This window comes from Indicator indicator, chromosome 14, assembly GCF_027791375.1.
Source record: "Indicator indicator isolate 239-I01 chromosome 14, UM_Iind_1.1, whole genome shotgun sequence".
Taxonomy (NCBI): domain Eukaryota; kingdom Metazoa; phylum Chordata; class Aves; order Piciformes; family Indicatoridae; genus Indicator; species Indicator indicator.
Window position 1 is genome coordinate 4,012,801 of NC_072023.1, and position 23,629 is coordinate 4,036,429.

General features: G+C 39.5%; 1 protein-coding gene across 6 annotated transcripts; it reads left to right on the plus strand.

Moving 5' to 3' along the window:
• Positions 1 to 668: 668 nt before the first annotated feature.
• Positions 669 to 22,196, plus strand: TMPO (thymopoietin). 6 transcript variants are annotated; one of them, XM_054387144.1, is made up of 11 exons: positions 669 to 918; positions 1,340 to 1,371; positions 4,047 to 4,062; positions 8,858 to 8,984; positions 10,787 to 10,945; positions 12,504 to 12,604; positions 17,294 to 17,413; positions 17,516 to 17,611; positions 18,160 to 18,270; positions 19,527 to 19,618; positions 20,486 to 22,196. In XM_054387144.1, the coding sequence occupies exons 1-11, from the start codon at positions 709 to 711 to the stop codon at positions 20,775 to 20,777; spliced, it is 1,356 nt and encodes a 451-aa protein (XP_054243119.1). In that variant the 5' UTR covers positions 669 to 708; the 3' UTR covers positions 20,778 to 22,196. The 6 variants fall into 6 exon arrangements, with proteins under 6 accessions (XP_054243119.1, XP_054243120.1, XP_054243118.1 ...); XM_054387145.1 differs by lacking the exon at positions 17,294 to 17,413; XM_054387143.1 differs by lacking the exons at positions 1,340 to 1,371; positions 4,047 to 4,062 and having other exon boundaries at positions 669 to 948.
• Positions 22,197 to 23,629: the final 1,433 nt, after the last annotated feature.

The following is a 23,629-nucleotide window of genomic DNA, read 5'->3' on the forward strand; positions in this document are numbered from 1 at the left end:
GAAGCGATATCAGCAGCTCAGGTGACCGAGACAGAGCTCCTTCGTGGCGAGGCCACCGCTTCAGCGAACTTCAGAAACGCCGGCGGCAAGCCCTGCGGGCTGATCGCGCCAGGGGAGCAGCGGCGGCGATAGAACCGGTGGCAGAAGTCACAGCAGGTTATAGGGGGCACAACAGGTTATAGGGATCAATCTAACAGCCTCCCCCACAGCTCGCACCCGTCCTCCCGCCAAAGGGAAAATGCCCGCCGCTTCCTTATCGCCGGAAAGGGCGGCGAGCAGACCTGCGGAAGACCTCAGCGATAGCGTTAAAGGGAGGAGCACTAGTGGCGAGGCGCCCAGCGTGGAGAGAGGGGGCAGGGCACTGGCGTTCAAAGGCGGCACCTGCATCCCACAAAAACACCACCCCCCACACCTCTCCCGCCTGAGCAGAATTTAAACTGCGTTACTATCCCTCGCGCAAAGCACTAACGCTAGTTGGTCCCGCGCGCCTCTCCCCTTTCCCACCGACAGCCAATAGTGGGGTTGCTTCGTTCTTCCCTCTGCCAATCGGGGCGCGGTTTATTGCTGGCTGGGAGAAGCGCTCGTTGTGCGCTCCCGCCTGCTGTGGAGCTGGGTCCCTAGCGCGGGGCAGGCGACTCCTCTTCCTCCCCCGCCCCTTCTTCCCGCGCTTTGTTGGTGCCTCTCCTGGGAGGGCGGCGGCCGGCGGCGATGCCCGAGTTCCTGGCGGATCCGTCAGTGCTGACCAAAGAGAAGCTGAAGAGCGAGCTCATCGCCAACAATGTGAGCCTGCCGGGCGGCGAACAGCGCAAGGACGTGTATGTGCAGCTCTACCTGCAGCACCTCACCGCCCGCAACCCGCCCGCCCCCGCGCAGCCCGATTTCTCCAGCGACGAGGAGCGGGAGCAGACTCCTCTCAGCGTCAGGAACCGCGGCGCTGCCTCCGGGCGGGTGAGTACCGCCGCTCCTCTTTCGCCCTAAGATCCTGGCCCTCGCCTGCCCTCCCTCGGCTTTCCGGCGGCCTCAGGCCCGTTTTCCCGCCCGAATGTGTCTGTCCCACCCCGCCTGTCGGCCGCGGCTGGAAGACCGTAGTGAAGCGCCGCTGCTCTCCGCGCGTCCTCACGCGTAGGACCGGGAACGGCTCCCCTCCGCCTTACTTGAGGAGCAGCCTGGGTCGGCTGAGGGCGCGATCGTGCCCGGTGGGGGTGATCCCTGCCGCCTTGAGCAGAGTGGCCGTCTCCCACCGAGAGGCGAGCCGGTGCGGGGGTCGGTGCCGGGCATTCACCGGCTTCACCTCCAGGTCGCGTCCCGTGTGTCTGCTTCTCGGCAGTGGCGGCTTCAGAGCAGCGGGGCCGCGCCAGCCGGGGAGGGGCAGTGCATGGAGTGTGAGACAGCCCCCAAACTGTTAATTGGGAAGCCTTTACTGTGATTTGGGGGACGGTCTCAGAAGTAAAAGAGTGTTGAAGAAGCAAAGCAAGAGAAACAGTACGATTCTGCAGCTTACTTTGCAGAGTCCCATCAGCTGTCTCAGTTGTACTGAAGCAACGCTGCTTTGTGTAAATTCCTCCAGATGCAAGGATGAGGTTAAGGAACAACTTGCTTATTTTGTTTAATAAAGTGGACTGTAAAGAAGGTCTGGTTAATATAGCTGTCTCTGGTAGCTCTTAGTGTATGTTTCATACCAAAGTACTGCTGTGTGTTCGGTCGGTCCACTGTTACTTGCTTTCTTAGACAAACTTCGATGTAAGGAAAGAGGGGGGAGCTCATGCCGTCTAGAACTTTAACTTTTGGGAAAATGTGATTTCCGTTTCAGTTTGTAGTAAGTGTCCACAAATTTGCATATCTTGAGAAAGCGACCCTTTAATCCATAATTCCAAGCTGTTTTGACGTCTATAAAGACTTGTATAATGATTGCCAGCTACCCGAGTTACAACGTGTGATATTATAAGTATTTAATTGTATCTGAAATACCATTTTTTCAGAGCTCCCTTGTAAAGAACATACAAATAAATTAACTCTTTTGAAGGTCTTTCATACTTTAACGTTTTAAAGAATCTAGAAAAGCAGTTCTCGAATTAATAAATTGAAAAGTGCAATTCAAAGAGGCAGATATTTCTAAATGCTTGACTGGCACTCCCTGGAGAAACTTTACAGTGAACTAGATGCTTCACTGACTTAGTGGTCTGCCTGTAGCATTCTGCCTGTAGTGTTCATCAGGTGCTTTTAAGTAAAATGAACTTGAATCTGACGTGTTGCATGCTTGTGGGAGAAGCAAAGTCTCGTAATTGCTGAAGTTCCTGGATCTGATTTGTCCTTTTCCTTCCACAGTACTTAAGTTTAAACAATTATGGGTGAGTTTTACGATGTTTACAGAATGGGTGGTGCTCCCACACTTCTCTTAACAATGTCTGGAAGGCTCTGCGCTGTTTCTGCTAGTACCGTGTGTTAATATCAGAGCCCTATAGTGCTATTAACTTCCAAAACTTCAGCAAATATTGTAGTAATGGTTGCTTGGATTTGGGTCTGTTGCTCTCCCACATTCTTCTCCAAAACCCCTCCAAAACCACAAAGGCTTGCTTGATGTATTCTTGTATTCTACAGCTTAGGTAGTCCTGAAACTGTTTGTAGCTTGAGTAGCTGTTGTCCCAGTTAATGCCTTCTATCAGCTCTGCTCCCGAAAGAGTTGCATACAGATCTCTAGAGAGACTGTCCCTCAAAAACAGGTAGAAGGGAGAGGCAAAATGAATGGAATATAAAAAGTTTTGAGGTGTTGCTTTTCTGTGTGTGTTTAAAAGGACCAGAAAGCAATTTACACTGGGCCCACAGAGAAATACAAGTATTTTATAGCATGCACTCATATAATATTGTGGCTGTTTTCTGGTAGTAGGCTGAGATCTGAGTAACAAAATTGTAATGTTTTAGTAGGTCCATTTTTATGTATGTTGCAGATCTTAGAAATTGTAGTATTGGTTTATGTACATTGGAAGGGTCTAAACAAGCTCTTTCAAACTTTTAAGGCAATAGCTACTTACTATGTTTCTAGAACACCAAAATACTTGATTATATTACAAAGGTAACTTCTGTGGGATTAAAACACATGAACTGCTCTATTCCGTGTTCTCTGTATCACTTAAAATTTGAATACTGCTTAACTTGAAAATTGCAAAAGACGACTGAGTCATTTAGTATTAACGTGCAACTAGGCTAGTATTAACTTGTAAAAACATTTGAAAGAGCAGTCAGGTTTGTGTTTCGGATGGTTCTGTTGCACTGCTTTCTGCTCTTTGTTTTTTGGTGCTTTCTTCCCCCCTTTTTTTTTTTTTTCTTGTTTATGGTTTAAAGTTGTATAGTTCTTTAAAAACAAACAAAGAACTCCCCCAAAACAAAAACACACACACAAAAATCAAACAAAAAGCCACATTCAAACAACCTAAAAACAAACAAACCACCCAAACAATCAAAAAGCTAAAGTACTGTGGGAGCGAAGATTCACTCTCGTTCTTGGCGTGAGTTACTGAATACTGGCTGCATAGAGGGAGAGGTAGAAAAGGGTCAGAATCATTCTGGGAGGAAAGAAATGGGTAGTTCTGAATAGAGAAGAGTGGCACAAGTGGAGAAGTAATCTCTGAAGTTTGTGCTTACTCAGTAGTAAAAGCACTACGGTCGTGAGTGCTTAATTTCATGCGCGTCTGCCTGCTGAAGTCCCGGTACCTTGAGAGAGCAATCCTGTTACTCAAGTTCTCTAGGGATTGGGATCACAGCTAGAAAGTAGTCTATCCGTATTTCGTGGGCATAGGCTATGAAAGATGTATGAAATATTGCTTACTATGACTTCCCGTGTGAAAAGTTGATTGTAATGGGCCTACGATGCCTGAGTAAGGGTGTTCCTGAAAGGTCAGTCAGGAGGGATATTCTGCCCCCCTCCCTCCCGTAGCCGCCAGGCTTGGCAGTGCGCGGGGCCGGACCGCCAGGGGGCGCTCTGGGGCCGCCTCGTGCAGAGCGGTCGCTGCCTCAGCTCTCGCTGCAGCGGGGGAGGGGTGAGGGCTCAGGGCTCAGTTAGGGAAGGTACCGACTGCTCCGGTTATGTCTGAACCAGCACCTTACTAGGTCTGTCAGCAGACTCGTGGATGATGAAGGGGGTAGAGCAGGGTTTTTAAGTGGAAAAAATTAGAAACAAGTTCAAAGCAGTGCTCTGAATATCCACGTTGCGGCCATTGAAAAGCCAGTAAAGCTAAACCAGATTTCTTGATACTGACAGGTAATGTTTTGGCATTGCTGCAGGCATTTGTAATTTTAAACTGTCTCGATCGTCCCTTTAGTGTTGTTTCCTCTAAGTTGTGGGCCCTTGATACTGCAGTTAGGTGCACATTTACTACTGATAAAAGGTATGCAGCAATGAGACAAAACCCATAGTTTTAATTCTCCTGCAAGTTACATATTTTAACTCCATTGCTCTTCCAGTATTGCTCTATCAATACTACAACCAACCTATACCTCAGAACAAATAAAAGCTTTAATATGTTAGTGATGAAAAGTTAATGTATTGTGAGACAAGTGTCATGCATCTACAGTGCTGCTCCTGTTTCATTTATATTCATGTGGATTTATTTTGACCTGAGTTTTAATTTTTTTATTCAGATATAGTCATGAAGATATAGATTATCAACATGCATGTGTAAGCAGATCAAAATGTACAGAGATTTTGTTCTCTTAACCTTAAACCATCATGCTTTGTAACAGCAAGCTCTTTAGGCAGTTAGTATTTTTTGGCACCTAAAGTTGAAAATCTATTGTACTGTAGTAAGATCTGACTTCCCCTCGGTGAAATCAGCATTATTTTTGTAATGTAGCAGAACCTCTCCTGTTATTTAAAGTGCAGTCTGCTTTGTAGAAGATGATTTGAAATGCTGCCAAATACTTAAAATTCACTAAATCAAAGTAGGATTAAATGTTAGACCAAAAATTAAAAGAGCTTTCATATGAAATAATTGAAAGTATCATTTAAAATGTGGCTGCTACTTAGATACTTCTCATATTTGTTTGGTTTTTGGTTTTGGTGGGTTTTTTTGAGGTTTGATTTAGTTGTTTTTTTGGAGGGGGAGTATCTTACTTTGGCTATATGCTCTTGCCAGGCACAGGAAAGCTTTTTTCATTGTCTGGGCTTCAGTATGATAGTATTGTCTGGAGGAGCCATCTTCTCCAGCTCTGCTAATGTTTTTGAATAACTTTTTGTCTATAGCGTGTTTAGTATTTGGTATGTCAGACCTGCCTTTCTGCTGCAGGGCATGATGGTGGGGAGCCATCTGCATCTGGATGCTCCTGGGCCTGGTTGTTATAGGCTGAATATCAGGACAGATAGCTCAAAGCAAAAATATTTATGAAATGGCATTTTTACTTGCTTTAAAGCACATACCAAAAATATCATCTTGACGCTGCTGCCAAACAGGAGCTGTTCAGAGCTCGGAATGTGTAATTTTTATGACTTTGCTTATCAGTGCATTTTATATCCTGGAAGAATCTTTTATAAAGTACAGTGTTATTTTTGATCTTTAAAGTGATGATTTGAAAAAGATCTGTCAGATAACTCCTCCTCACTTTTCTTAATGAAGGCATAATGAGAGCACCTGGACTTGAAGGGCCTGTTTGAAAGATTATAGAAGAGACCTATCAGGTAGAGATAGGATTATTTATTTGTTTGTTTTAATCAAATAGCCAAGTAAATTAAGAGCTAGCTTCAGCTCTTTATGACCAGAATGGTGTATGGTTGAGGTAACTGAGTGGTTTCAACCCCTTCCCTATTGGAAAAGGGAAGGTAATAATAAAAATGGCAGGTTTTGAAGATTAGGAGTGTGGAAGGTGAAACTGCACGCTCAGGTGAGAGAATGTAAAGCATATATGCCACCCAGTGAAGGAAGATGTCTGTTCAGTTTCCCGTGTGGCTCTGTCTCCTAATTATGATGTGCTGTACAAATGTGACCCAGAATACAGATTAACACCTTTGTGGCCTTTTAAATGGTGCTTATCTGCTGGCTGAATGACAGCTGTGGACAGCAGGGGATTGAGGTGACTAAGTAATTCCAGAGTCCTGCCATACTGTTCTTTACGTTTTAGACTTCATGCAGTTCTAGACTTATGAAGGAGTCTAGCTAGTGTAATAATTGCTATATTTAAATGAAATTCTGTTGAAGTAATTTTTGTTTAGCAGAGCATGTCAGTTGTTCAGCAGAGACACATACACAAGCCAGATCTCCAGGTCAGCATTCAGATGATTGAGCCAGGAGACCATCTGTTAGCTTGGTTTCTTGATTTTTTTTTTTTTTTTTTTTGGGGGGGGGAGGGGGAGGTGGTTATTGTGAATATTTATTCTTTCACTTAGGTTTTCTGTAATCAACTCTTCATTATGCAGCATTCATCTGTTTTCAGAGTGGGTACATTTCCTTCACTGAGTAACATGACATTTACTGAGCAGGAGGTTTGAGTAGTCCTTAATCTTACAACGTAGGACTGTTACTGCACATAGGTTTGGTAATTCTAAGCCTGGCACTTAATAGCTAAGGTTAAAAGGTAAAGAATTCTTAAAGTTACATGTATCGGTGTCTTTGAATCGCTGCTGCATAATTTCCTCTCTTTGTTTATTTTGTCTGTCCTGTAGTTTTTGGTAAATACTGTCTCCATGTGTTTGAGGATAAAAAGTTAATCAGGACTTTGTAGGTAGTTGTTTTTTCTAGTTTTGGTGTGGATTTTTGTTGGTTGAGGGTGGTTTCATTGCTTTGCTTTGTTGTTTGGGGGACTGTAAATTCTACTGCAGGAAGTGCTGGTATATGATAAAAAATGCAAAGGGAATAGAGACCTGTATTTCACAGCGTAAGTCTGTTACTGAGACTTGGCACATGAGGTTCCTTATTTTTCCCTCCTCTAAGAGAAATACAGTTATTTGTTACCAGAGAAGACACTGTACAAACTAGAAAATTAAAGGGCATCCTGTTGTCATGATTTGGGGTTTTTTAGCCTGTCTTAACCTCGTTCAGAGAATCAGTAAAGCAACCCTGAGCCTTTCTGCTTCTAGTGATGAAACTGCACCTGTTTGGGATTAAAGTCCTTGAATATCCTAATGTAGGTGCCATTTAACTTGGGGTTTGAAAATGCTTCTGATAATGTCCCATAGTTGTCTGTGATATTTAATGGCTTCTCCAAGATGGTGTTTGTCTTTTGTGGAGTAATGCTAGAACTAGTGAAGGTACCTTTAAAGTTTGTCTGATAAACTGGTTTGGCGCTGTTGGGTTTCTGTTCAGCAGGAATGGCAGACATGAGGTAAGGGATAGCTTCCAGGTCTGAATTCTCATCACTTGCATTTTCTGCTTTTGTTAGTGAAAGAAGGTGAAAGCTTTTTGCTGTTGAGAGGTAACACCCTGAGAAGATGAACGTCTCTTATGTGCCTGTTGATGGTGGGATTGGTTTGTTTGGGTGGTTTTGGTTTTTCTCCTGTGACTCTGGAATTGGGAATGCTGTGTGGGGGTACCATGCTTATAACTCACTTCAGTACCTTTTTGAAGGATTGGGTCCTAGTTAGTCTGAAACTGAGCCAGATGGAAACTGCTACCAAATTGCCATCTTTTTGGTGTGAACAATCTATTCTCAAGTGAAATAAGCAGATCCTCTTCAATCTTTCATTTTCTAGAAAATGGCAATGACTAGAAAGGTTGTGCTGCAGTGTTTGGTTTCTTTTGTTGTTTTGGTTTGTGTGAGTTTTTGTTGTTGTTCTTTGTGGGCTTTGTTGTTCCTTGTTGAGTTTGTTTCTTTTGTTTTTAATGCTACTTACTAGTTCTGGATGATCTTCACAGAAGGATTAATTGGTCTGGGCATAGTATTGCAAGAATGTTTATGTGCATAGTGGTCAGCTGTACCACTTTACTTTGGTGAGCACAAATAGCCTCTCTGAGCAACCAAAGAGGTTGTCAAAGTCTTTCTTAGTTGAGAGCAAGAAGATCCTAAAGAGGTTTGTTTCCCCTCATCCCCCAGCTCTGTCTTACCTTTTCACTTTCTTGCAGACCTTGGAGGTTGAAATGTCTATTGTAGTAACAAAGGCTTCTTAAGTTGAATAAATGTTATGATCATTCTGTTTGGATATTGCAGAAACTGCTAATTTAGGAGTAGCATTTTAGCAGATTATTTTGATAATCATCTGCATATGGTGTTGGTGTGCTGCCAACTGTTTAAGTATTGCCAGAGTTGGGTTTGGGGTTTGTTAGAGTAGCAGAGGCCTAAGCAGACAGGCAGGATTTTGAAAATGTGAGGGTGTTTCTGTTTTTGCCTTTCCGGCTCTCACTTTGTAACATGATGGAATCTTACAGAGAACACCAAGGTAAGCAGGAATGGCATTTGGGGAACTTGTTCAAGAAAGTGTAGATATTGGAGAACATTTTCCATAATGATAGAGTAAGAAAGTGTTGACCTACTAGGAATAATGCAAAGAAATGCCAATGGAACATAGGTATCTGTAGCTTACTGTAGTGGTGGTGGCACAGCTTGAAGCTTACCTCTTCAGTCGTAGGAAAGAAATCCTTTCCTGCTGTATATTCAAACTTCAAATTAAATCACAGTATCAGAATAATGAATATGATTATTCTTTTAATTCTATTTTTTACTGTAGAAGAGGCTTGTAATAGATTCCTTTATATGAGCAAGAAGCTTGTAGATGTAAATGTTTGAAGTATTTCAGATACACTTTAGTGGTGATGGTGGAGAGTTTTTCTGGGTTTGTGTGTTAAGGAATCACATCTTTATTCCCTTGGAAGAAAAAGGTATGTTCTATATTAACTGGAAACACTCTCTCTTGTTTTCTCCCTTGCACACTCAACAGAAAGCCACAAAGAAGACTGACAAACCCAGACCAGAGGAGAAGGATGACCTAGATGTAACGGAGATGAGTAATGAAGATCTTCAAGAACAGCTTATGAAGTATGGACTAAATCCTGGCCCGATTGTAGGTAGGTCAACTGAACTAGCAAATACTCATCTGTTCAACAAATTTCTAACTAAATCTTAGTTCCCAGTGCGCTAAGCTTCTCTGATACAGTTGCTTATTAAGTTTAGTACCACTGCTGTTGCAGTCCTACTTCCTACTTAAGATGTTTTCAGTGTATTATTTACATTAAGAGGCCTTACAGAATCATAGAATTGCTTAGGTTGGAAAAGATCTTTATGATCGTCAAGTCCAGTTGTTAACCTAGTGCTGCCAAGTCTACTGATAAATAGAGTTGTAGAATCACTTACGTTGAAAAAGACCAAGACTTGAAGCACTGCAGTGTAGTCAAGTCTGGAATTTGTTCCTCTTGTGTTCTAGACTAGTTGGAGATGTTACAGCTTCTGTTTTGAAGCTGTGTGACCAGTAGTTAAAGTTCAGCACTGGGGTAATTAGGTCTTCTGATACAGAGGTTGAGATCTGGTGCTTGCTTAAATAGAAAATACGTCTTACATAATAAGCTAAGAGCATTGAGAGCAGAATGAGAACATGGAACTTCCCCTTCCCTAGAGCATTTCCCACTCGCTGTGTTGTGCAGTAATATTTTCCTTTTAATTTTTTTCTTTTTTTCTTTTTTTTTCTGAACCTAGCATTCTATCCTGCATTTTAACCTAGTTCAGGAGATGTCCTGACCCCAGCTTAATGTCCTGCCTTGGGCATTCATCTGTGATGTGGGGTCCAAGATCCTTGCCTTTAGGATTGTGCACTAGCTTAATGGCAAGAGACTTAGATTTCACAGCTCTTCAAGAAAAGATAGTTGCCTATGCTTTGCTTAGCCTTCTGTGGAATGTTCTTGAAATCCTCAGTGGGTGGAGCCTGGAGCCCTCTGTGTGTTCAAAGTCTTACGCATAATATTTCTTCTTGGCTGTTTCTGAACACCTTCCCATTCAACCTGTTCTCTTGGATAGTGCTCAAGTCTTGTGCAAAATTAAAGTACCTATGCAGTCTATTGAAAAAATGTTCAAATTTGGTCTAAGTGAAAGCCTTAGTAATTAGAGTTTTATTAATTCTGTTTCCTGAGAGAGTGCCTCTTATTTTTCAGGGTAATTTTAACCCTAAAATACTTAAGATAAGGCGGACGTTTCAGCAGCTCATGCATCAGTCACCTTTGCAGTTTTTGGCCAGCACAGCCCTGACATGCACGTATGTGCTGGACTTCAATTATAAACCGCAGTCCTCTAAGATCAGGCAAGCCAACCTGACAGATAGGTGTGGTAAACAGGACATTGTTTTGTTGCTGCTTCCTTACACCACTTCTGATGTTTATTGGACTGAATTTGCCAACAGGGCAAGGGATAAATTAAGGGAGACTGGGTGTTAATACCAGTGTAAAGGGATTAAGAGGATAATAGTGGAGTCTTCATGGAAACTTGCCACTGCAATATCAATCTTACTAATTCTTTTATGAGGTCCTAACAGCTTGTGTATTACAACATATGAAACAAAACATCTAAGAAGCAGGTAGAGGGACTCAATGATCTTAGAGGTCTTTTCCAACTGAAATAGTTCTGATTCCCTTTCCATATATACATGCTTCTAACTTTAAGTATCCTAATAAGTCTAAATTTATCTTAAGAATTCTCTTAAACCAAGAAGTTAGAAGCCTTAAAGGTATACTTGTATATCTAGAAGCATATGCTTTGGGTCATATTAAAAATAAAAAACCCCTTACCTTCAGAGGTACTTGAGGAGTATCTTAACAGCCAAGTTCTATCAAGTCTGGAAAGGCAAAAACTTATTTCATGGTTATTTAATTTCTTTTTACAGCTACCACTAGGAAACTTTATGAGAAAAAGCTGTTGAAACTGATGGAGCAAGGTCCAGAACTGAAGGCACCTATACCTCTCCCAGAGGTTTCTTCTACTGCTGAGAACACCAGACAAAATGGAAGTAACGATTCTGACCAGTACAGTGACAATGAAGATGGTAAGACTTACATGAAACTTGCATGCAAACTATTCAACTTGTACATCAGTAATACTTGAGTCTAAGGAATCACTAAGGAGGGTGTGACCTTGCTGTTAGGGAAGGCTTTAAGATACTCTTGCAGACCATGCAAGTCGTGCTTTATCACACAACACCAGCTCAGTGATCCTAGAAAAACGGAACAGGCACTTGGAAACACTTTTGCTACTGAACTGTTCCTGTTTGTCCATTTTCCCCAGATCTGGACCATGTAAATCTGATAGGTAGAACTTCATGTTGAGCGTTCCAGTGTTCTTTGCACTTTGTCTTTAAGTGCAAGTGCAATTTTGTCTCAGGGTGTGCATATACTTACTATGGAATAGTGTATGAATCTTTGGTTATTAAACTGCTTTTCTAAATGTCTTGTGCATGAATTCTACTCTCATTTATGCTCTGTTCAGCATGGACTTAGTTTGGGGTGGGTTGATTGTTCTTGCATGTGTTTTTTTTTTTGTGGATATTAACCTGGTATTGTAACAAAGTGTAGGGATCAGGAAATTTGAACCTAAATTACACCATTACATATACTACAAAGGGAAAAACAGTGTAGGCTTTAGAGTGTCTTGAATGAAGTGTTAGAAGATGCTTATTTTGTGTGGTTTGGGGGTGGGGATTTTTTTGTTGGGTTATTTTTTGGGCTTTTGGGGGGGCATTTAGGGTTTTGTTTTTTTTTTGGTTTTGGGTTTGTTCTCTTTTGACAGGAAATTCTATGGACAGAAAGGATTGAAATACAACTAGGAACACAATGGATTTCCTTTGCCTATTTGGGCTTATTTTTGAACTTTAATATCTTGCAGTTTCATAGTGAGGAGGGATGTTAAAATACTTGATTTTTGGGACAGCCAAGAGCCCAGTCACAACTTACAACTATCCCTTTATGTGCTTCACCTAATTACCCAACTGTTCAAATACTGATTGGAAAAAAACAAACAAAACCACCCCAAACACTACCCCCTGCCAAAAAAAAAGCCTATAAATATACTAATTTAAAAATATATTGATGCAGTGCTTTTAGAAGTTTGGAAAAGGGCTGGAAATAATACATCCTTACTAGTAAGAGGACTGTTAACTGTTAGCCTTTCTTCTGCATCAAAAAGGAATTTTATAACAGGAACTGTTTCAAAAGAAATGAAACTAACAGCTTAAACATTGTTGAAAACCTAGCTTTACTGTGATTGATAGTATAATGGTACATTGGTTAAAGTACTTGTGACTTGATACCAGTTTCTGAATGGAACTGCTGGCTGGGTCAAAGATTATCTGAAATGTGGCATTTTCAGGACAAAACAAATACTTGGGTCAGTGTTTTAAAGTAATTTTTAAGGTTGTTCTTTAAAAATCTTTTATTCTTCAACATTCAGTGGAGAAACTTACCTGTTTCTCAGAACTTCTTAAGGAAATGGTAACTCATAACTGAGTTATGTTGCATCTTAATTTTTTAAATTAAAATCCACTTGATTTAAACTAGTATGAAACCCAGTAGTATTATAGAAACTAGTTTTAATATAACTGGTTACAGACCTGGAGACCGAGCTGAGGCTTGAGAAGAGAGAACCACTGAAAACCAGGACAAAGACTCCAGTAGCACTCAAACAAAGAAGAGTGGTTGAACACAACCAGGTATGTTTAATTTGGTGGCATCTGGGAACAGGTACTAACTGCAGGTGACGTGCTTACTAAACACCTTACTAGTTTCAACATAATATTTGACTAAGTGGGCTGTGCTGCTTTATAAAAGTTCTTTCAGAAAGCCTGTTCTAATACAGCATGAAAATTTCATGAGTTAACTTATAAGTGCTGGTTTTAGTGTGTCTGATAACATTAAAAATTCTACTCTACTAAAAGCTGTTTGCATGACTTGCCATCTGCTATAGTACCTCTTAGAGGAAAGGCCCATCAGGTTAATAGGAAAACTTAACATGTTTAGTTTTTGGAAATCTGACTAAGTCAGATACTCTGTTGGATGTTTGTAAACAACTTGATTCCATCAAAGGAGCAGGGTTGCTGCTCCCTGCCCCCCAGAATTTCTCTCTGGTTTGATATCCATAGATACGCTTCAGAATTTTAAATGCATCTGATAAGCGATTGCTATGCACTACATATAAATCACAGAGATTCACAGATTGCATCACATTGGAAGGAATCCTCAAAGATCACCTTGTCCAATGCTCCTGCAGTGAGCAAGGACATCAGGCTGCCCAGGGCCACATCAAGTATGATCTTGAATGTCTCTAGGGTCGAGGCCTCAACCACATCCCTTGGAAACCTTTTCCAGTATTTTGCCACTCTCCTTGTAAAGAACTTCCTGCTTATGTCCAAGCTAAATCTACCCTGCTCCAGTTTAAAACTATTGCCCATTGCCTATTGTTACAAGCCCTTCTAAACAGTCCCTCCCCAGCCTTCCTTTTGGATGTTGAAGTGTAGTTACAAGGTGGTTTTCTCTTCTCTGGGCTGAACAGCCCCAACTCTCTTAGCCTGTCTTCATAGGAGAGGTGCTCCAGCCCTCTGATCATCTTGGTGGCCCTCATCTGGACCTGCTCCAGCAGTTATGTGTAGAAGTGTGTGTATGTGTCTACACACATGCACTGACTATCTATATTACATTTTTTTCCTCAGCTGTGCCTGTAGCAGCAGTGCTAGAGTAGACACTAATTTGTTGAAAACTTCTCATAAGAATAAGCATAATAAACAGCAAGTTTAAACCATGCTGTGTGCACCACTTTTACTTAGAAATAATGTTCTGTTGTCTTGGTGAAAGAAGAATTTTACAGAATCACCAAGTTTTCAAACTGCTGGCTGAATACCGAATTCAGTAGCTGGAGGCTGATCTGTCCTTGTGATGTGACAGTGTCATTAATACCCTGTTCCCCAACTTAGGTTACTTTGAATCTTTACAGTGTTACTTATCTGACCAATAAGTAGTGGAGTTGTTCTACAGTTACATTCAGTGACCCAAAATCTGACCTGTTAACAATTTGATGTATTTGAGCAGATCAGTGACTTTTCTCACTGTGATAAATGTCAGATGCTTCCTCTTTACTTGTACGCACATACACTATCAAAACATTCTCTCCTTTGAATGCCGTTTGAATCTTGAGGCACTTGTATTTTAAGGGTTACTTTGTACTAAATCTCTGTTCACCTAGAATTCCCTGTCTAGCCTCAGTGTAATAGAGGTATTTGATTTAACTTTCAACAAACAAAGCTTCCTAGTCTTCAGGAATGTGCTTACAGAATAAAACAGAAGAGATACAGTGGTGTATTTTTGTGGCATTTTCAAGTATTGAATGCTTATGCAATTTTTCATCATCCCAATCCCATTTCACTGTAATAACATTAGGTCATTGCTGTGTTTTGTCTTAATCTTTTACATGTGCAGCAAAGATGCAGTGTTTTGCAACTTGTGTGTTTTAATTACCAGGAACATCATTTGATAATCCAAAAATGATCTAATTTCAAAATAATGCCAAATTCTTCAGCAACTCTTAACTCAAGCTTATTAAACATCTTATCTTTCAACTCTTGAGTGTTGTGTTTGAAAAACAAAAGAAACAAACAAAAAACCCCAGTTAACAGAAAAAAAAGACCAAAAAAAGCTCCAAACCAAAAGAAACAGACAAAGTTCCCCAAAGAATAAAAGCAAACCCCCAAACAACTCACCAACAAAATTTTAGGGCTGCTTGAAGCCAAGAATAACTTCATGTTTTTGGCTAACAAATGTTGAGTCATATCTTTTGCTGAGAATAAAAGTAGAAAATGGGGAAGATGCTGTCATCATCTTTCTTTCTTGTGAAATTAGATCTTTGTTTTGCAGCTGATAAGTCAAAGTGGCCATACTCATTCTGCAGAATTATGTGATTGTTCTGCACCATGTGGCATTGGCTCAAAGACTCTAAGGCTTTGAAGAGTGGTGGGGCTGAGTTGGTTGGTGGTGTGGTAGGAGCAGAATTGTAGTCACTCGGTCTTGTGCAGCCCTAGTTTTAGTCCATTTGGCATGGATGGATCTTGCTGTTCTCTTAAGAATGCAAATAGGTTAAGCAGTCTGGTGCTAAAGAAATTGGATGGGGTGCTTGAGCAAGCTTATGGATCTCATCAGTTAGCAGTAAAGGGCCAGATGAATTCGAGGTCAGCTATTTGTGCTTAACTGCCTCCTCATAGTGACCTGGAAAAGCTCGGGTGAAAAAAAAGAAGAAAACAAACAAACAAACCCCCTCCCCCCCTCAAATTTGAACACTCCCTTCTGAACAGGTGAAGATAAGAGTTCAAAGCTGAGCTTAAGGCCTTATAGTAAACATCAGACAGAAGGATGCAGGCTAACCAACTTAGATGTTAGGGAGTCCTAGCAACATAGAACTTGACGTTCTCCTCGAGACTTTGTACTGTTGTACTGTTCTGTATGTGCTGTGTTCCCCTACTTTTCCCTGTGCTTTTTGACTACCTATATATCAGGACTTCTTAGTAATAAAACACACAGCATTGCAGCATACAAATTTCATGTGGCATGCACCCAATAAAAAACTTGGGAAGTGATAGCTGAGGTAAATTAATCATCTGTAATTTCCCTGCTGGCGAGTAATATGTCAGTTTAAAATCACATGCTGAATAGCGCTTCTGTACCACACCATTGTAGCTTTCTGTAGTTATATTCAGGATATTGGAGTATTGCATTTCAGTAGGGTTTATTTAGTCCAGATACCTGAGAGATAAGCAGACAACCTCTGCTCATTGAGTTGACAGTGAGGGTAACTGAAATTATAGACAAGAATTTTTTGAAATTTGGTCTCCTGAAGTCTGCTGAAACTCTCTGCTGAAGTCTGGGTGAGTCAAGCTGTAGATTCTATTCTCTTTTTTAAAAATTATTCTTGGAATTTTCATGCAAGAAAAATCTTGAAATGTAATACTTAAAGCACATGACTGACAAGCATCTGAAGAACTAATGGGAGGCAGGGTTATTTATTGAGGTACTTCTAACTTTTCATTCGAAGAAAACTAGTTCCCAGTCCAACAAACCTGAAGTACGGCAGCTCTCCATTAGTGAGATGGTGGAATTGCCTGACTGCTTTCGTGAGTGAAGTGTGTTTGACTGTGGAACCACTCTGAAATTGGTGTTTCTAAGGAACGTCTCTCAAATAGAAAGTGTATGGGGGTGAGGTGGAGAGAAGACTTTTAAGTTAAGAAAGAAAAGCCCATGTCTGGTGATGGTATAGTGAGGGGCTGGGAGATTTTTAATTTTTTTTTTTTTAATCTGAAGTCTGTTTAAATTAAAAATAATTTTGGAGACTTAGGCTGAAACCTGCAATTCTGCCTGGAACATATGAATCTGGATTTGTGGTCTATGTGTAAATACATAATTTGCTCTTCAAAGTATTTCAGTGACTTTGGAGCAAAGCAAAACACTTGTGCTCCCTCTGCTGGATATATAGCAACTGTAATACAGAACTTCCCTTCAGAATCGTGAAGCTGCTCAGCTCTTAGTTTCACTGGAGTAACTTTAATTTTTATTTCTAAACTTAGCCAAATAAAAAGGAAAAAAAATATATAATCTGGAAGAAGCAGACCTTCATTTCCCTTTCTCTCCAGGTCTGTTTGGAATTAGTTTTGAGAAGAATTTTCTATTTGAGTGTAAAACTTGGAGTAAGGCATAGGGAATGATACGCATTTTTTAATACCTATAAAAGTCTGGCACTTAAATGCCTGAAGATTTGTAAAGATCTGTCAGGCTTGATTGTTTAAAGCTCCTGTTATGTGAGACTTCTCTGAGTTTTGTTTTTATGTGGAAACTCTTTAAGATTATGAAATATCTCCCCCTGGCCCCTGTGGCTGAAGATTAGTTTCTTCTGAAATGCGGGTGGATGTGTCTCTACTTTATCTCTGCTCGAGTAGACTCTTACGTAGGTGCAGAACAAGGTGATGCTCTCTGCTCGTTCTCAGATTTTTTTTTTTTCTTGTGTGTGTAGGCAGTTCATGTAATGGGCCTGAAAGCTGGCATATTTGCTGTCCATGACTTGGTGGGATTGCTTGTAGCCTGAGTGAGCTCACTGTGTTACAGTGTGCAAATTGACGGTTTTCACACATTGGACATGATCTAGTCTGGTTTTTGTATTTGAACAACAGTGCTCCAATGTAGACCTTGTGTTCAGCACTGCTGCTCTAGCTATTCTTTATTGAATGTATCATGATCCACATTATTGTTTTTAGATGGTGGATACTGCTTCTGGAGTGTGCTTGCTATTCTGGCTTTTGGTTGTGGGTATCCAATGTTGAGAGCTGGCTTTCATGTGTTTGATCATGTGTTTGATACTTGAATAGACCTATTCTCAAGATGGAGTCACTGAGACTGTCTGGACAAGTGGATCTTCAAAAAGTGGACCTCTGCAGGCAGTTTCTAGGGAGTCTACAAGAGTGTCAAGAAGAACACCAAGGAAAAGGGTGATGAGAGGCTTATTATAATAGACAAGCATTTTTCTCCCTGTTAGGGTCTCAGTGGCTATTTTATTCAATTGTTTTCTTTTGTTTGTTTTAAACAAACAGGTGGAACCTACAGCACAGTTGCCTGTAGATGATGCTGTAATATCAGAGAGTACTCCCATAGCTGAAACTATATTGACTGCAAGCAACGAGACTCTAGTAAATATGCTTAGTAAATGTTTAATAAATCATGCAAGTGCTATTCTCCTGTAATATATTTTTATTGACAGAATAATTCTGTTTTGAACAGTTAGACTGCTTTAAGGAAAATGAGACTATTCGGTAATCTTTGAAACCACAGTTTCAGTATCTGTATTGGTGCCTAACACTGTTCACTTTGAGATGGGATTAGGTAGATACTTATGTCCCATCTGATGTCTTTTGTGGGGGAGGGTTGGAAAGAACCACTTGAAAAGCTTAGATTTTTTTTCTTAATTTATTTAACTATATGCAGACTACCTGCTTTTAAGTTTGGCTTTTCTTATGAACTAAATAGCTTTTGTTTCTAAATGGCTTAAAAGAAACTACTTGGAATGATAACCAATGTTTCCAGTACTTAATTCAGAGTATTTGTTACATAAGCTTCTTAACTCCTAACATGCATATATTCAATGCACATAAAGATTTTTATTGTTTGGTTCTGCCACTTTACCCCCCCTTTTTAATTTTGGCTGATTCTGAGTTTGAACAATTTTGAATCTTGGCAGGTTGTCAATAGGGTGCCTGGAAATTTCAAGCATGCAGCTCCTACACTGTCAATCAGTGAACTCTCAGACATGCCCAGAAGAACACCAAAGAAACCACTGATGACAGCTGAAGTAAATTATTTAAAACTTAGATTCCTCTTGCCTACTCTGTGAACAAGATCTTGTGTGTATGTGCCTACTGCTTAGTACAGAAGGGGTGGAGTATATGATTGCCCAGGCTGCACTAGTCAAAATAAACTGCTGTTGTGTGGTATAAAGCAGAGAACAAAAACCTGTTTTTATCTTCCCCTTGTATGTGTGTAGATCTGCTTTTTTCTTCCTTTTGTTCCTGATACAAATATGTTTTGATGTGTTATTTCTCCTTGTGCTGCTATTTTTCTTAACAAAATTTAAATGTTTTTTCTTTTAATTTTTTAATAGCTCAGAGATAGAGCAGAACCAGATTATCTACCTTTTGATCTTGCAAATCATCCTATCCTGAAAAACCACAACGTTCTTTGATTTAGGGAATCAAACAGTAGGATCAGTTTAGACCAAAAGCCTGAGTCTGCAGATTCCTGACAATTATCAAGAAAGAAAATAATTCTTCTACTGTTAACTTATTCAAGCTGTCAAGCTTATATATCTCTTGGAGAATTGTCTAAGACACTTGAAAGTATATATAATAGTACTGATGTAATATTGTGGAATTTCACATTACAAGATAATATCTGGCTGAAATAAAATGGAGTTCATTGCTTCATGTAGTTACTGTAGATGAAACTGGTATTAACACTTCTGCAGTGTATTCTAGCAGTGGGTCTGAGATTTATGAAATGGGCTGCTTTTTGTTTTATTACTTGACAGAAATGTAGACTTAGCTGTCAAACAGAATGTTGTGGGAAAACTTGATGTTCTATTTCAAATTGTGATACAGTTTTTTTTCAATTGGTGTCTTACTGTACTGTGGCATTGTTTGTTACAGCAAGAAGAGATAGATTACCCACATGAGTGCTTTTTAAATCATGTTGGCCCCAACCAATCCGGTGATCTGCTCAACACAGCCATGATAGAGGTGGTGGTTAATTTTTTTTTTTTTATAACCTACATCATTGGCTGGCAGGTGTATTGTATTTATACAACATAATCTTTGTCTTAAAGGAACCCGAGGAGGGCACTAAATGGTTTAAGACGTCAAAAGTTACCAGAAAGCTGCCACTAACAAAGGTTAAACCAACTTCTGAAACTCAATAAGTAAATTTATTGAATGTCACTGGGTGACTCATTTAAGAACAAAAATCGCACGTGGGTATGGTCACTGAGATGAGCTATGCAGGAGCTTTTTAGCTTGTACTTTGTTAGGCCTGTAACTGTTTTTTGTTTCCTAGGTGCTTGACAGAACTACAGAAGAACGAAGAGCAGAAAGGGATATTCTTAAGGAAATGTTTCCTTATGAAGTATCAACACCTACAGGAATTAGGTATTCCTAAAGTTTATGGGGGTTTGTTTCTTATTTCTTGTAAACCTATTTAAGATGAGAAATGTTTTTTTTATTATATTGGTAGACTTCTGAGGACAGTTTCTGCACTCTGTCTCAGTGATAGCTGAGATGACCACCTAGGTCTTTGTTTTGATTTCGGGTGGGAGAACAGAGTAGTACTACAGTAGGAATTACTACTGGAGCTTCTGGAAAGGGCTTCTCTGTGTTACGTTAAGTTGTAAAATCAACTCCTGTGATTCCAACATGTTTGTTATAGCTTCAATTTAGACTGATTGCATAAAGTCTTACAACAAGAAGAATAGATGGTACCAGTTAATACCTTTATGGTGTTACCTGCTCACCACTCAGCTGTGTTCTCCTGTTTGGAGGTTTACCAATCTAGTTAAATGTATACCACAGTTTAAATAAAAATAATGCATGTGTACTTCTTGTTTATAAGGACTCGAAAATATGCGTGGGTTTCTTAACTCTCCTGGCTCTGTATATTGGCTTAGCCATCAGTGGATGTTTTAATAGCCAGGGTTTAGAAATCCCAGTGAGGCTGCGTAAGTGATTATTAAAAATGCAGATAGACACTTCCTAAGGTTTTAGTGCCAGTTATGATCCATTGATTATGTGGATAGAGTGAAGTGGCATTTGAGGATTTTTTTTTTTTTCAGGGTGTTTGTTGGAACACTGAACGATTAACCTTAATAATAGCAATAATGGACACGTAGAGTTTGAGACATACTTTCTGGTATTGCATTCACTAGAAATAATTTTTACTTCTTTAATTATACTAAAACTTTCCTTGTATAGCTTAGATTGCTCTTCTTAATAAGCAATATTTTAATTTTTCTTCAACAGTGCTAGCTGCCGTAGACCAATCAAAGGAGCTGCTAGCCGGCCTCTAGAGCACAGTGACTTCAATATAGAAGAAAGTTTCTCTAAGTATCTTCCCAAATATGGTACCTCGACTGACATCAAGCCTGAGAAACCACCAACAAAAAAAGAACGCTCCATTCCCCTGTGGATAAAAGTTTTTCTCTTTGTTATTATTTCAGTCTTCTTGTTTTTGGTTTATCAGTCTATGGAAACTAATCAAGGAAATCCTTTCTCTAAATACCTGAATATTGTCTCTCAGGGTGGTGCCAAATGAGTATCTTTCTGAAAGGCACACCCCATTTGATCTCCTGTTTTTAATTGTAGAGAACTGTTCTGCCCTCTCATCGGCTCAAGGACTTCTTACAAATAATGTGATTGGAACCTGATAAATAGGATAAACGAAGACAGATAATAAATGGACATCGTTAACTTTCTGGACTTTGGACTAGTAGGAGATCACTTTGCCATAGGAGTAACATTTTTTAGATCTTTGAACTTTTTGTAGGCTTTATTTTTTTAATGTGGACATCCTTAAAATTCATTTTTGAGAAACTGTATATTTGTTTTTGCAAGAACTTGGAAGCTGAGAAGGGCAAAAATGTAGTAAAATGTGAAGCTGTGTTTTTAAAGCTATTCCTTTGTACAGAAAAGATGTTGTACTTTTATCTCTATAGAGTATTGTGGAGGAGAATCTTAACACAGGTGATAAAGGGAAATGCATTTTTGTATGCATTTTTTCCAGTAACAATGTAACTGAATTTGATCTCTGAGGGAGAGTACAACAGCAGCCTTTTCTGTAGATTACTGTAACATTTTAGTAAATGTAACTGTAAACCTGTTTGCATTTCTGTAAAAGTCTTTGTATCTTATTAGGAACTCTTTAAGCGTAACATCATTTAAATGTATTCCTTCATTTTAGTGCTTACAGTGTGTGTAGGAGCTGAATACAAATCTAATTGGCAAGAGGTGTCTTAGAGGAACTTATTTATTAGTCATATGCGTGGAAAATAAAAATTGCGTCAGTATAATTTGCTACTAAAATACTTTTTTTTTTTGTTCAAGGTTGTTACCTGAAGTCTAAATTCTACTTTAGCAGTGGTCTTTTTTATTTTTTAAACAAGCGAGGTCTTTCCAACACAGCTTTCTGTGATCATCTTTGAATATTCATGTAGAGAAGTATTCTCAAAACGTGAAAATTCCATATGAAGTTTTATTCTTGTATGAAGAGGGCATTACTGCATTTTCTGCTACAGTTTCATCTTCTAAGGTGAGATTTACTACTTATATACAGGTGACTATTTTTCTCAGTGGAAGCATGCTGAAACACTCTATATTGTGTAACTTAGTAGAGCAGGCAGCTGACTTCACTACTACCAATGAAGAGTGATAAGCAACAATTTTCTAAAGTGAATGTATACATTTTGTTGTGCTTAAATCTGCAGCATACAAATGTTCAGTCTTACTGCTTGATACAAAATTGCAATAAGTCATACTACTTATTCTTGAAGTGCTACTTATAAAAAGCTGAAAGCATTAGTTAATAGCCAATATCTTTTTACTCTAGGTACAATTTATTGTGTAGACTATAGTTATGGGAAAACTTTACTTCCTGTGAACTTTGGGACAGACATGGTGATTTGTAGCAAAGCAATAGTTTTTTTTTTCCTGTTACGATTAATGTTTTTCTTAATCTTCTGGGTTTTTTTTTTTTTGAGTAATCTAAATAGCTAAACTTGTGTCCATCCTATAGAAAATTGTAACATAAGACATTCACCTTTGGTGTCAAAAAGCAGAAAAATAAACATGATTTTAATGTGTGTGGATTTTCCTTATCAAAATAAATGCATTGCTGAAAAGCAGCAAAAACAAGACAGCTGATCCATCAGTGGTGTCATTTTATGCTGCTACAATCTTCCATGTTTAAAAAATAAAACCAAACAAACCTAAAATCTGATGGTAGTAAAACTGGATCAGTTCAGCACTCGGGGGAGGAATATTCATCATGCTAGTGCTGTAGTAATACTTTTGCATCATAATCCTTTAGCCTTTAACTTATGTGGCGGGGGGGGGGGGGGAAAGCAAGTCTTCATTTGCTTTTCAGTGTTTAAGGAACTTCTGCTTCACTTAATTATTTTTCACCCTACTTTGCTATGTTTTAACATGAAATATATCTTTCTTTTCTAGTTACATGAAATACTTTCAGTTGACCTTCTTCAGGGATGCTATTAGCATCATAAAAAAAAAAAAAAAAGTCCAGAACCCAAAAGCAACAAACCCCAAACTGAACTGCAATGCAATTAAATATCATTCTTTCATTTATGCTCTGTTTTGGAGAATTTCCTCAACTTCAGTGTTACTTCACAGAAGGTAAAGACTTTTCTACATAAGTCCTCAAAGTAACCTTGCAGCTCTGTTATAGTTGGAAGACAATGCATCTTCAAGGAACGAAAGAGCTTTGTACATTTGAGGCACTTAATGGTGTGAGAGAACCCTGAGGGTGACCTCTTCCTTGGCTGCTATATTCCCTCTGTTCCTTCCTCTCCCAGCCCCAAATATGGATTTACCAACATTCCTGTTATTCTAAGAGTAACACATGTAGTAATAGTGCTTATTAACTGATTAGTTGCCTGTGCATAAAATCTCTGAAATGCTGCTGTGTAAGTTACACTGAGCAATGCTATACTTCGATGCAAAGTGCTGAAGCAATAAGAACTGGTCTTTGTGCCATTTGTGCCATTGGTTTATCTTGGCTTCTAGACAGAGGTTAAGCTTTCAGAACCAATCACCAAATAGAGCAATTTTATGGACTCCTCCTAGTATCCAAATTCCAGTTGCAAAAATTAGTTGAGTTCTGACTTAGTAAATAATGCTTAAGTCCTCTTTAGGGCAAGGGCTGCAAAGCCTGGAAGAAGGCCTGTGTAAGTTAATGGGCATCACAGTGTTTTTGTGGGTATGGTGGGTTTTCTTTTCATGATTAGTCATAATGCTGTGCTGAAAGCAGCAGATTCAGATTTGCTTGTCTGAATTAGAGCTTTCTAACACAGCTTGTACTTTGTCTTTTAAATTGTGTGCTAATTTTCTACCAGGCACCTGATCTCAGGAGTCTGGTACCAGGCTACAAATTAC

What these genes read in the sequence shown, in the direction of transcription:
- TMPO (XM_054387144.1), top strand. Translation starts at nt 709, where the DNA reads ATGCCCGAGTTCCTGGCGGATCCGTCAGTGCTGACCAAAGAGAAGCTG. An exon ending in GTACAGTGACAATGAAGATG is followed by an intron (nt 10,946 to 12,503) that starts GTAAGACTTACA and finishes AACTGGTTACAG; the next exon opens with ACCTGGAGACCGAGCTGAGG. An exon ending in CTGCAAGCAACGAGACTCTA is followed by an intron (nt 17,612 to 18,159) that starts GTAAATATGCTT and finishes GAATCTTGGCAG; the next exon opens with GTTGTCAATAGGGTGCCTGG.